At 48.8% G+C, this 12,500-nt stretch overlaps 1 protein-coding gene across 2 annotated transcripts in view; it reads left to right on the plus strand.

Annotated features, from left to right (window-relative positions):
* MTOR (mechanistic target of rapamycin kinase) overlaps window positions 1-12,500 on the plus strand; it is a 137,594-nt gene that overhangs the window by 21,054 nt on the left and 104,040 nt on the right. The window contains exons 13-21 of one of the 2 annotated variants that reach the window (XM_060259562.1): window positions 535-740; window positions 2,097-2,219; window positions 4,288-4,377; window positions 4,497-4,589; window positions 6,110-6,244; window positions 6,749-6,878; window positions 8,678-8,928; window positions 10,116-10,157; window positions 11,749-11,835. In XM_060259562.1, coding sequence (XP_060115545.1) covers window positions 535-740; window positions 2,097-2,219; window positions 4,288-4,377; window positions 4,497-4,589; window positions 6,110-6,244; window positions 6,749-6,878; window positions 8,678-8,928; window positions 10,116-10,157; window positions 11,749-11,835 — 1,157 coding nt within the window. The remainder of the gene's footprint in view (window positions 1-534; window positions 741-2,096; window positions 2,220-4,287; window positions 4,378-4,496; window positions 4,590-6,109; window positions 6,245-6,748; window positions 6,879-8,677; window positions 8,929-10,115; window positions 10,158-11,748; window positions 11,836-12,500) is intronic. The other variant, XM_060259563.1, reaches the window with a different exon arrangement.

Genomic DNA, 12,500 nt, shown 5'->3' on the forward strand with positions numbered 1-12,500 from the left:
AAAAGCATCTTTCCCCTCACCTGGTCCTTTAACTGGAGATGCCAGGGACTGAACCTGCAGCCTCTGAGCACCAAACAGATGTTCCGCTGCTGAACCACACCCCCTTCCGCACCTTAATTCCTCTTACTTCACTAAGGCTTTAACAGCGGTCAGGAACCTGCAGGCTGTTTGAGTAACCAGATGTTGACGGGAATCCACACTAGATGGTCATCAGCATTACAACCAGCTTGAATCTTTCTTGGTGTGTTTGCCTGGCTCTTGTAGGAAACAGAACATTGAATGTGATGAGCCTTGATCTGACCCTGGGAAAGAGTTCTTATGTTCTAAGCCAAACTGTAATTCTCCTGGACGAGTTCTTCAGGGTATTACAGTTTAGTAGTTCTTGTGCATTAATGTTTTAATGCATGTTGTACATTGCCCTGAGCCCAGTTCGAGCTGGGATAGGGAGATTCATTAAGTTGAATTAATAATAATAATAATACATGTACCATCCGATGCTTCCAAGCACCCACAATTGTAGTGTTCTCTTTCCAGACCCCGACATCCGATACTGCGTGCTGGCTTCGTTGGACGAGCGGTTTGATGCGCACCTGGCCCAGGCTGAGAATTTGCAGGCTCTCTTTGTAGCCCTGAATGACCAGGTGTTTGAAATCCGTGAACTGGCCATCTGCACCGTGGGCCGACTGAGCAGCATGAACCCCGCATTCGTCATGCCGTTTCTGCGCAAGATGCTGATTCAGGTAATGGAGGCGGTAGAAGCGGGTGAGATGTTACAGCCCTCCCATTTCCTCCTTACCTTCCTCCGCAGAATTACCCCACACAGGTCCCAGGAAGCATATCGACGGTGTGTTGATGTGATGTAGCGTGCCCTTGGCATGGAGGACAAGCCATGTCTTCTGAGTTAGTTGCAAATTGGTGAAGCGGGCTCTGATTCTAACCCTTTCTCCTGCTGCTGTGACGTTGTCTGTGCTGAAACGTCATTATTGGGACATTGACTGTTGTTTGCAGTTGCCACCAGCCCTGTTCGTTCAGTGCACGGCTGGTAACTGCATTGTCTCTACGGGCAAGCATCCGGCCAGTGCTGCTCCAATTGCACCGGCTACTAATAGAGTACCGGATCCGCTTCAAGGTTTTGGTCTTAACATTTAAAGCCTTACGTGGCCTGGGACCACCGTACCTGCGAGACCACCTCTCCCTGTATGTGCCCCAGAGATCACCGCGTTCTGATTCGCAGCATCTTTTGACCATCCCTGGCCCAAAGGATGTTTGGCTTGCCTCGACCAGGGCCAGGGCCTTTTCAGCCTTGGCCCCAGCCTGGTGGAATCAGCTCCCTGTGGAGATCCGGGCCCTGCCTGATTTGATGCCATTTCGTAGGGCCTGCAAGACGGAGCTGTTCTACCAGGCCTTCGGTTGAGTCAGCGGACATCCTTATTTCCATCTGCTTGGCCTCCCTTGCCTGCTGTGGTGCTATATTATTTTATCTTAATTTATTATTTATCTCTGGGCCTCCTGCTGATATATAGAATGCGCCCTATGGGAACCACCGCCTTTGAGATATATGTTGTTTGAACATATGAACATATGAAGCTGCCTTCTACTGAATCAGACCCTTGGCCCATCAAAGTCAGTATTGTCTTCTCAGACTGGCAGCGGCTCTCCAGGGTCTCAAGCTGAGGTTTTTCACACCTATTTGCCTGGACCCTTTTTTGGAGATGCCGGGGATTGAACCTGGGACCTTCTGCTTCCCAAGCAGATGCTCTGCCACTGAGCCACCGTCCCTCCCCTTGTTTGTTTTATTGTATTTTATAGTTTTATCTTGTAGTCTTTAATTGTTTTAACTCTTGTTGTGATCCGCCCTGAGCCCGCTTGCGGGAAAGGGCGGAATGCAAATTAACAAAAAATAAGCAAACAAACAAATAAATATTCTGGTGGTGGGTTGAGGTGGTGTCTTCAAGTTGTAGCCTATGATACACCCCTATTTTTGATATACCATGTTATGCTAGCATAATCCTTGCATAACTTCCTCTCCTCCGTTGTGCCTGGAAAAAACCATCCTCTTCCACGTGTCGCCAGTGACATTTGCTTTTCCCCTTCAGATCCTAACGGAGCTGGAACACAGCGGGGTTGGCAGGATTAAGGAGCAGAGCGCCAGGATGTTGGGCCACTTGGTCTCTAACGCCCCACGACTTATTCGCCCTTATATGGAGCCCATCCTCAAGGTAGGGCTTATGGGCAGGTATTTGGAATTCATACCTCTACCCCATAAATGGTTTAATGGCTGCATGCAGCATCTCTGTTACCTGCTAAGAGCATGGAAGCACTGAAGAAGAAGAAGATAAGAAGATATTGGATTTATATCCCGCCCTCCACTCCGAAGAGTCTCAGAGCGGCTCACAATCTCCTTTCCCTTCCTCCCCCACAACAGACACCCTGTGAGGTAGATGAAGATATTGGATTTATATGGATGACCTTCAGCGGCATCTGGATCAAGGCGGCTCGGCGGTGCTGATGTTGTTGGACCTATCGGCAGCGTTCGATACGGTCGACCATCGGCTTCTGGCGTGCCGCCTTGCCGACGCTGGGATTCAGGGGCTGGCCTTGCAATGGCTTTCCTCTTTCCTTGACGGTCGGGGACAAAGGGTGGCGATTGGGGAGGAACTGTCCCAGAGACACACGCTTGACTGCGGGGTGCCTCAAGGGGCGGTACTTTCCCCGATGTTATTCAACATCTATATGCACCCCCTTGCCCAGATTGCCCGAAGGTATGGGCTGGGTTGTCATCAATATGCTGATGACACCCAGCTCTATCTGCTTATGGACGGCCAGCCCGCCTGCGTCCCAGAAAATCTGGACCGGGCGTTACAGGCAGTGGCTAGGTGGCTTAGGCTGAGTGGGCTGAAGCTGAATCCAGCGAAGACAGAGGTCCTTTGCTTGGGTCGCTGCGGCCCGGGAAGGGAAATCCCCCTGCCAGTTTTTGACGGCGCGCCGCTGACAGCGTCGGGCAGGGTCAAGAGCCTGGGGCTGCTATTGGAGCCTTCTCTGACGATGGAGGCTCAGATAGCAGCCACTGCCAAGTCCGCTTTTTTTCACCTTAGGCGGGCGAGGCAGTTGGCCCCCTTCCTGGAGCGCGACGACCTAGCAACAGTGATCCATGCTACGGTCACCTCGAGGTTGGACTACTGTAATGCCCTCTACATGGGGCTACCCTTGTGCCGGACCCGGAAACTGCAGTTAGTGCAGAACGCTGCTGCCCGGCTGCTACTAGGGCTCCCAAGATGGGAGCACATTCGGCCGGGGCTTCGGGATCTGCACTGGCTGCCAGTAATATTCCGAGTCCAGTACAAGGTGTTGGTCATTACCTTTAAAGCCCTATATGGCCTAGGACCTGCCTACCTTAGGGACCGTCTCTCCCCACACGTTCCCCAGAGAGTACTACGCTCCGGTTCACAAAATCTGCTGGTAGTCCCCGGGCCAAAGGAGGCCCGTCTAAAATCCATTAGGGATCGGGCCTTCTCAACAGCGGCACCTTATTGGTGGAACCAGCTGCCGGAGGAGGTGCGGGCCCTGCGGGACCTAGGGCAGTTCCGCAGGGCCTGTAAGACAGCCCTCTTCCGGCAGGCCTATAACATCTAACTGATAATGAAAACATCTCTGGATGGAACAAAAATGCTCTTATAGACCGCTGGTTTTATTTTATCTTATTAATTATGGTTTTAATTGTACTTGTAAACGTTTTAAATTGAATTATATGAATCATTATGTTGTAAGCTGCCCTGAGACACTTCGGTGAGAAGGGCGGGATATAAGTCCATTAAATAAAATAAAAAATAAAATAAATAAAATATCCCGCCCTCCACTCCGAAGAGTCTCAGAGGGGCTCACAATCTCCTTTACCTTCCTCCCCCACAACAGACACCCTGTGAGGTAGGTGAAGATATTTGATTTATACCCCGCCCCCCACTCCGGAGAGTCTCAGAGCGGCTCACAATCTCCTTTCCCTTCCCCCCCCCCCCACAAACAGACACCCTGTGAGGTGGGTGGGGCTGAGAGAGCTCACAGCAGCTGCCCTTTCAAGGACAACCTCTGCCAGAGCTCTGGCTGACCCAAGGCCATTCCAGCAGGTGCAAGTGGAGGAGTGGGGAATCAAACCTGGTTCTCCCAGATAAGAGTCCACACACTTCACCACTACACCAAACTGGCAGAATGAGTGAGCATGTTTCGTTTCAGAGCTCTTCCCCCCCCCCTCCCGGCTACCCAAATCTTCTTATTTTTTATGTCATCCCGCAGGCATTGATTGTGAAACTAAAAGATCCTGATCCTGATCCGAACCCCGGGGTGATCAATAATGTCCTGGCTACCATAGGCGAGCTGGCGCAGGTAAGCAAGGCTCTTACTGGGTTTTGCTCCACAAGCCTTGCTGCCGTGTGGCAGTTTGTGACATTGCAGTGTTGACAGTGTGCCCATAGCTCTTCCTTCCATGGCTGTCTCTTCAACAGGTGAGCGGGCTGGAGATGAGGAAGTGGGTGGATGAGCTCTTCATCATCATCATGGATATGCTTCAGGACTCCTCCTTGCTAGCTAAGAGACAGGTGAGCACCGGTTTTTGAGTTCTCAGGGGTTCTTCCTCTCTGGTCCTGGAAAAATGGTGCACACAAACTTTGGGTCTACTTGTTCTGTTCCTTCCTAAGAGAGCTGCTCCAAGCTCTGAGAGTTTTGATATTTCTAGAACGGGGTGGCCAAACTCACTTAATGTAAGGGCCGCACAGAATACACATCAGATGTTTGAGAGCCACAATACATGAATGTCGGATGTTTGAGAGCCGCAAGAAAAAAAGGGAGGGAGGGAAGCAAATAAATGGGGGAAGGATGATGGGAGACAGGTGGAAAGAAAGCAATTTTAAATGCATTCTCCAAGCCACCAACTGCCCTGGCTTGGAGAAGTGATTTAAGCCTTTTCCAAGCTGGCCAACAGGGTGTGGGGGCTTCGAGAGCCACACATAAGAACATAAGAGAAGCCATGTTGGATCAGGCCAATGGCCCATCCACTCCAACACTCTGTCACACAGTGGCCAAAAAAAATTACACACACACACACACACTGTGGCTAATAGCCACTGATGGACCTTTGCTCCATATTTTTATCCAATCCCCTCTTGAAGGTGGCTATGCTTGTGGCTGCCACCACTTCCTGTGGCTCTGAATTCCACATGTTAATCACCCTTTGAGTGAAGAAGGACTTCCTTTTATACATTTTAACCTGACTGCTCAGCAATTTCATCGAATGTCCACGAGTTCTTGTATTGTGAGAAAGGGAGAAAAGTACTTCTTTCTCTACTTTCTCCATCCCATGCATTATCTTGTAAACCTTTATCATGTCACCCCGCAGGCGACGTTTCTCCAAGCTAAAGAGCCCCAAGCGTTTCAACCTTTCTTCATAGGGAAAGTGTTCCAAACCTTTAATCATTCTAGTTGCCCTTTTCTGCCCTTTCTCCAATGCTATAATATCCTTTTTGAGGTGCGGCGACCAGAACTGCACACAGTACTCCAAATGAGACTGCACCATCGATTTATACAGGGGCATTATGATACTGGCTGATTTGTTATCAATTCCCTTCCTAATAATTCCCAGCATGGCGTTGGCCTTCTTTATTGCAAACGCACACTGTCTTGACATTTTCAGTGAGTTATCTACCACGACCCCAAGATGTCTCTCTTGGTCAGTCTCTGCCAGTTCACACCCCATCAACTTGTATTTGTAGCTGGGATTCTTGGCCCCAATGTGCGTTACTTTGCACTTGGCCACACTGAACCGCATCTGCCACGTTGACGCCCACTCACCCAGCCTCAACAGATCCCTTTGGAGTGCCTCACAATCCTCTCTGGTTCTCACCACCCTGAACAATTTAGTGTCATCTGCAAACTTGGCCACTTCACTGCTCACTCCCAACTCCAAATCGATATGTGTGAAAGAGCCACATGTGGCTCCTGAGCCACAGTTTGGCCACCCCTGGTCTAGAATAAGAGCTGGGTAGACAGCTGACTGCTCAATCATTTGTGTACCTAGTTACAAACCCTCCCCTTTCCCCCCCTTGCTGTGAATCTCTTCCAGGTGGCCCTCTGGACACTGGGTCAGCTGGTGGCCAGCACTGGTTATGTGGTGGAACCCTATAGGAAATACCCAACTCTCTTGGAGGTGTTGCTGAACTTCCTGAAGACAGAGCAGAACCAGGGCACCCGGAGAGAGGTTAGGATTTCGTATAATAATTCTACTTCACAGACTCATGCTTATGAAGGGTGTGGGTTTTTGGGGGGGTGGGGAGTGTGCTTTGGGTATTTCTGCATGTCTGGAATGACAAAGCAAGGAGAGGAGAATGGAAAGAGTGAAGGGTGTGTGTGTGTGTGTAAGAGACTGAGCGAGCAGAAGATGGATAAAAATATCAGGGAAGTGTGCATGGCCCCTGAACCCCTTTACCCCAACTGCTGCTATCTTTTCCTCTTGCTATTTCTTGAGCTTTCATTAGTCACTGTTCACACACACACTGTCGAGTTCCTTGTGTCATACAGTGTTGTTTCTCTGAGATTTTTGTCAGTAGCGAGTTCCTCCTATAATATAGCGAGTTCCTCCTCCATATAATATCTGCCCAGCCTACAGAGTTTCTGGCTTGGCAATGGTTTAACAGCATTGTCTGTTTTTCACTGGCAGTGCTGCCTTCAAAGCGCTCTGACCCTTGGCTTTTCTTCCTACTAGGCAATCCGTGTCCTTGGTCTCTTGGGGGCTCTGGATCCTTACAAGCACAAAGTGAACATAGGCATGATAGATCAGTCACGGGATGCGTCCGCTGTCAGCCTGTCGGAGTCCAAATCCAGCCAAGATTCTTGTAAGTTGACTGGGAAAGGGGACGTCCTGTTTTAGCCTTCTTTCTAAGTATTATTGGATTTCCCAAATAACTGTACCAGCATATGCTCGCAAAGAGATGTTGAGCGTGGGATTTTTAAACTCAGTGTGAGGTAGGAAGTCACTGTGGGGTTTTGAACCCAGGTCTCCCAGATCCCGGTCTGACACTGACCAGTGTACCACAGTGGCCCATTGCAGGGCTTCACCTAATGTGGGAGCAGGTGGTGCTTTGGACTGAAGGGTTCTCCGTTTGAAACCCCTTCCACAAAACAATGCTTCATGGACCGATGAGGTAATATATCTATTGCACACGTTAAAATGGATTGCCTGTCCTCCTCTAGGACAACGGGTCTGTCCAAGAAATTCTTCGAGCCATCTGGTTTTAAACAACACAGCAGCCTGTCCATCCAAAGAAATTGTGGCTGCGTTGGCACAGGGAAGGTGCCCGTGTGCGCACTCGGGACACGTCTGGTTGGTTTTCTTCATTTCCTGTCTCTTGCCTGTTTGCGTAGCTGTTTCCTGGATCAGAAAGAAGTTAAAGGTGCTAAACCACTTGATGTGGTGTGGCTGTGCAGCTGCAGGCCACATGTCTGCTTCAGTCACTGGTGTTTCCCCTTGTGCAGAATTTGTTTGAAACGATCAGTGATCTGGATTTTTTTTTTGGTTGAGCCCGGTAAACCTGTATGTGAACGCTGGAGCCCTGAAGCAAAATATAAAAGAAGGACCCACTGGTTTTGAAAGCAGCACCCTTCTAGAGTTGGGTGGGCAGCAAGGATTTGAACATGCCAAGCTGAAGAAGAGACGAGAACCAACAGAAGCCAAGGGGATTATGAGCCTGTCCAATTGTGTCTTTACCATTTTACGTGCTAATTTACCACCCAGCCGCTATACATACAACTGCCTTTTCTAATTCCATTTCATTGTCTGAGGAAGTGTGCTTGCACACGAAAGCTCACACTTTGAATACCACTTAGCTGATCTTGAAGGTGCCACTGGACTCCAACTTTGTTCTGAAACCTGAAGAAGTGAGCAATGACTCACAAAAGCTCATACCTGGCCACAAATGTTGTCAGCCTTCAAAGTGCTACTGGATTCCTTCTCTGTGCCTATAACTGGTTCAACTTGTAAGATTTGCTGAGGAATGAAAAAGCCTCTTAAGTCTGATACTTAGAGTAACTATGGGGGGGGGGAATTAGATGTATATACTTGCTCAGGCTATGAATTAGGTAAAACAATAAAAACTGAAGAATGATGCGCACAGATTAAAATTGTATATGTTTGCATAACATTTGTTATCTGCAGATTCCCCCCCCTTCACTTTTAGTTCTGACCTGATTGAATTTTACAAGCCCCCCCACCCCCACCCCAAAACCATTTCTTTAAGGAGTTTGGTAGGCAGCGAGTTTGTCCTCTTGTCTTGTGCATCGTTTTGTTCTTTTGTCTTTCCTTCCCTTCTTATCCTCACAACGACCTTGTGTGGGTAGGTTAGGGTGAGAGCAAGTGTGCGGTTGGTCCAAACTGAGCTTCACAAATGAGAAGGCTATGCACTGTATCATGCCAGCCCTCAACAGAAATGAGGTCCTGGCAGATGGCAAAGGCTACGCCATAGAGGAGGAGCCTTGCAGGACATTCAGTGAACCGCATAGGGTTTTGCCCCATGTCTTTTATGCACCAAACCCAGGCGGCATCTAAAGGAAGTGTGTTTTGACTTACTAAGCGCATTCAGCTGCTGTTACGGGCACTTACCTGGCACAGGTGGCACACTAACTCCCTCCTTTTCAGCTGATTACAGCACCAGCGAGATGCTGGTCAATATGGGCAACCTTCCCCTGGACGAGTTCTACCCAGCTGTCTCCATGGTAGCGCTGATGAGGATCTTCCGTGACCAGTCCCTGTCCCACCATCACACGATGGTGGTCCAAGCCATCACTTTCATTTTCAAGTCCCTTGGGCTCAAGTGTGTGCAGTTCCTGCCTCAGGTCATGCCCACCTTCCTCAACGTCATTCGGGTTTGTGACGGCGCCATCCGGGAGGTGAGTGTGCCCTTGTGTGGCTTTTCTCTCCTCCTCCTCCTCCCATGTCTCCCCTCCCCATCCCCTGGAACCGGATGCCTCTCATAAGAACAAACAGGCGATTTGGCTGCCGGGCTTGCTGCAAGAGTGAGTTTTCCGCTTGTGCATCTTGTCTCTTGTTTTGATGCTTTTTGGGGGGGGGAACCATGCGCTGCCAGTCATGCTTTCTTAAAGGCACAGCTGCTTTCTGGAGGCTTCCTTTTAACAGCCAGCTCCGCATTGGACTTAGGTGGAGAACTCACTTCCCTGCCACAGAAAGGAAGCCTCTTGCTGTGGTCTAGCTTATGTTGGCTCCTCCTCTCCTGCCCCACTTCTAACCTTCAAACATGTCCCAACAGTACTGGGGGTGTTTCTCTTTTCCCCCAAGTTGCCTTGAAAAAAAAGAGTGTGAATTGCCACAACTAGCAGACTCCCCACTCCATGTCTCTGTAGACCTCACCACATTTCCTCAAAATCAATTTTGGTTTAAAGGACTAAAGCCTGTTATTTACCCCAGGCTTTTCAGATTTGGAACCCCACAGTGTTTGTGGGCTGCCTCCTGTATACCCTGGGCATGGTGTTGTTTATGGAGCACTCCTTAAAATCTGAGGCCTTCCAATTGCCTTTCCCTTCGTTTAAAGAACCCGTCTCCAGAAGGGAGTGCGTATTGGCGGAGGTTTACTGAGTGAGCTGGAATACTTAAGAGACTGGCGTTTCAGTTTGCCTGCTGGAGTAGATTTGTCTCTCTGGGTCGGCAAACGCCTCAGCTGTATTTTGATATATATCGCTTCCTGAATGGAGTTGCAGCCCAGGAGAAATTTAGACATATGCAAGCTCCATCAAAAGTCCATTGATTTAAAACCCAGACTTAAATCCCATTGCTTTCAGTGCGACAGACACACAGCAGTCTCATGCATCATGCATGTGCGCAGCGGACAGTTGGGGACCCTGGCATAGCTTGTGGAACTTGGCATGCGCTTTTGGTGTCAGCTGTTAATGCATTGCTTTCCTAGAACTGTGGTCAGCACTGCCTGCTCTCCTCCAGAACGAAATCACTCAGTGGACTGGAAAGGCAAAAAATCTGGGTTTGCTGGGTGCCTGAGTCTGATTTGTTTGAACTTCCTTGAAAAGCTACTCTTTTTTTGCCTACTCTCTCTAAAAATTTTCAGGTAAAAGAAGATGGTGAAAGTGTTCTGGGAAAAAGAGCTGAGGTGGGTACACATGACTTTTAAGCACCCAACCAAGGCACCTCCTGTCTTGTACGTAAGCATTTCGACATATCTCCCTCCCCTCAAGGTGGTTCTCCCCCCCCCCCAAAAAAGCTGAAGGTTACCTGTTGGACAAACATAAATATTCAAGAGGTTTGCAAGGCACATTAATTCTAATCAGCCAGATTTCAGTCTGTTAGTACCATAGAGACCAACAAGATTTCCAGGGTTATGAGCTTTTGTGCTTCCTCCCATCAGTCAAAGGGAGCCGTGACTCTTGGAAGCTCATGCCCCAAAATCTTGTTGGTTTCTGAGGCGCTCCTTGGCTCAAATCTAGCCAAGCTACTCCAGACCAACACAGCTACCCTCTGAAACTAGTTATCAGTATGTGCAGTGCAGCTCCTCTCCACCTTTCCTGAAACCTCTCCATCCCTTTGCTCGTTCATTCACTCCTTCCTGTCAAAGGCACGCATCCTGTCTGCCATGAAGTGCTGTAGCTAGATTCTGCGTCTTCTGGCTTCCCAGCCCCAAACCTCCGGAAACTGGCCAGCAGCTGTACTTGATGCTCTTGTTTCTGCCAGCACTGCAGAGCCTTTCTGCCCCAGCCAAATGCACCTTTCTCTTCCCTTGTGAAAGCTGCATTATTTGCCAAGAGTCTGTTGCTTCCTGTTTCTCCTAAGCCTTTAGAATATCACAGATGTGCAGCTATTGGCATGGCAGTAACGTTACAAGGCTATCGTGCCAGTCTAAAAGACAGGATTGTTGGCCCCCTGTTCACTCCCACCCCTGGACTTCTCTTATGCAAAAATAAGTGTTTTGAGTCCTTCCTGTGATTGTTATTTGCTGGGCGTCACTAGAGGTTTGAACATCTGGGACCACCTTGCTTAGTATTGTCTCCTTTGACTGCCAGTGGATCTTCAGGACCTCAAGCAAAGAAACTCAAGCTGCACATAATCTATGCCTCTGTCTGCTGCTCCTCCCCCAGCCATTGGTGTTCGGCAGACATAGATGTGAATAACCATTGATGGACCTGCCTTCTACACGGGCATCTTTTCATTTTAAAGCAGTTTAAGCTAGTGGCTATCACTGTATTCTGTGGCAGTGAGGTCCACAAATTACCTATATCTTGATTCTAGCCTTTCCAGTATACAGTTTAGTTTCTTGCAAGTTCTTTTTATTTTACCCCCAAATGCATCCAGGCACAGAGAGGGGAGAGGGGGGGGATGTGATTTCGATAATAGTTTGGCTGGCGGGTCAGGTTGGGGCAGGGTCAGCAGTACTGTCAAGTGCAGTTGGCAAAGTTCTGTGGCATTCCAGATTCTGGGATTGTCACTTGCACGTCTTGATGTTTAGTTGCTATGCTTCGCTTCCATGCCTTTGGTGTGTACGCTCCTGAGATTCTGCTATGTGCACAGGAGTCTGCCGCGTGTATAAAAATGGGCATGAGATGCCGAGAGAAAAAGTACAGCCAGATTTAGAGCATGCCATCACCATGCTGCGCATGTGCTGGCAAGAGCTTTCCCATGGAGCTTTGCGACACCACCTCCACCTTGAGCTTCGTCGACTTTTCTGTAAAGCCCTTCTTCTTTTCCAGTTCCTGTTTCAGCAGCTGGGGATGCTGGTGTCTTTTGTGAGAAGCCACATTCGGCCCTATATGGATGAAATTGTCACCCTCATGAGAGTGAGTATGTTGCCCTTCAGCTCTGTGCCCTTCTGGAGGTTACAAATCGGGCAGCCTGGAATCATAAGGATACAGGGGGAGCTGGGTTATGCTGAATCAGTCCACCGGTGGCCCAGTTCTGTCTTCTCTGAAAGAAAAAGTAGGAGAAAAAAAAAATCCACAGGTAGATAAGAAATTTATTCTTTGAAACCCTCTGATGCATTTCAGGGATATTGCTCTTGTTTCAAGATTGCTGCAAGATGCGATCGTCCTCTGTGTGTGTGCGTTCGTGTGTGTGAGAGAGAGATGCGCTGTCAAGTTGCTTCCAGCTTACAGCAACCCGGTGAATTGATGGCCTCCAATATGTCCTCTTGTTCAGAGCCTTGTTCTGGTCTTGCAAGCTGAAGGCTGGCTTCTTTTACTGAGCCAATCCATCCCTCGTTGGGTCTTCTTTTCCTACTGCTTTCAACTTTTTGTAGCATTATCGTGTCTTCCGTTATAAAACTAAATTTTAGAATCAATACATCTATAAGGCAGCACTCGTTACAAAAACATTACTTTAAAACCAAGAGGCATACATACCTGTTCTCCAGTAGTGGGGGAAGTTATCCTGGTGGTGGCCTACTCCTCCCCCATAATCCAAAGGCAAGATGCGCAAAGACCAGGCAGGAAATTGTCTTGGGGTA

This window comes from Heteronotia binoei, chromosome 18 (assembly GCF_032191835.1).
Source record: "Heteronotia binoei isolate CCM8104 ecotype False Entrance Well chromosome 18, APGP_CSIRO_Hbin_v1, whole genome shotgun sequence".
In the NCBI taxonomy this organism is placed as follows: domain Eukaryota; kingdom Metazoa; phylum Chordata; class Lepidosauria; order Squamata; family Gekkonidae; genus Heteronotia; species Heteronotia binoei.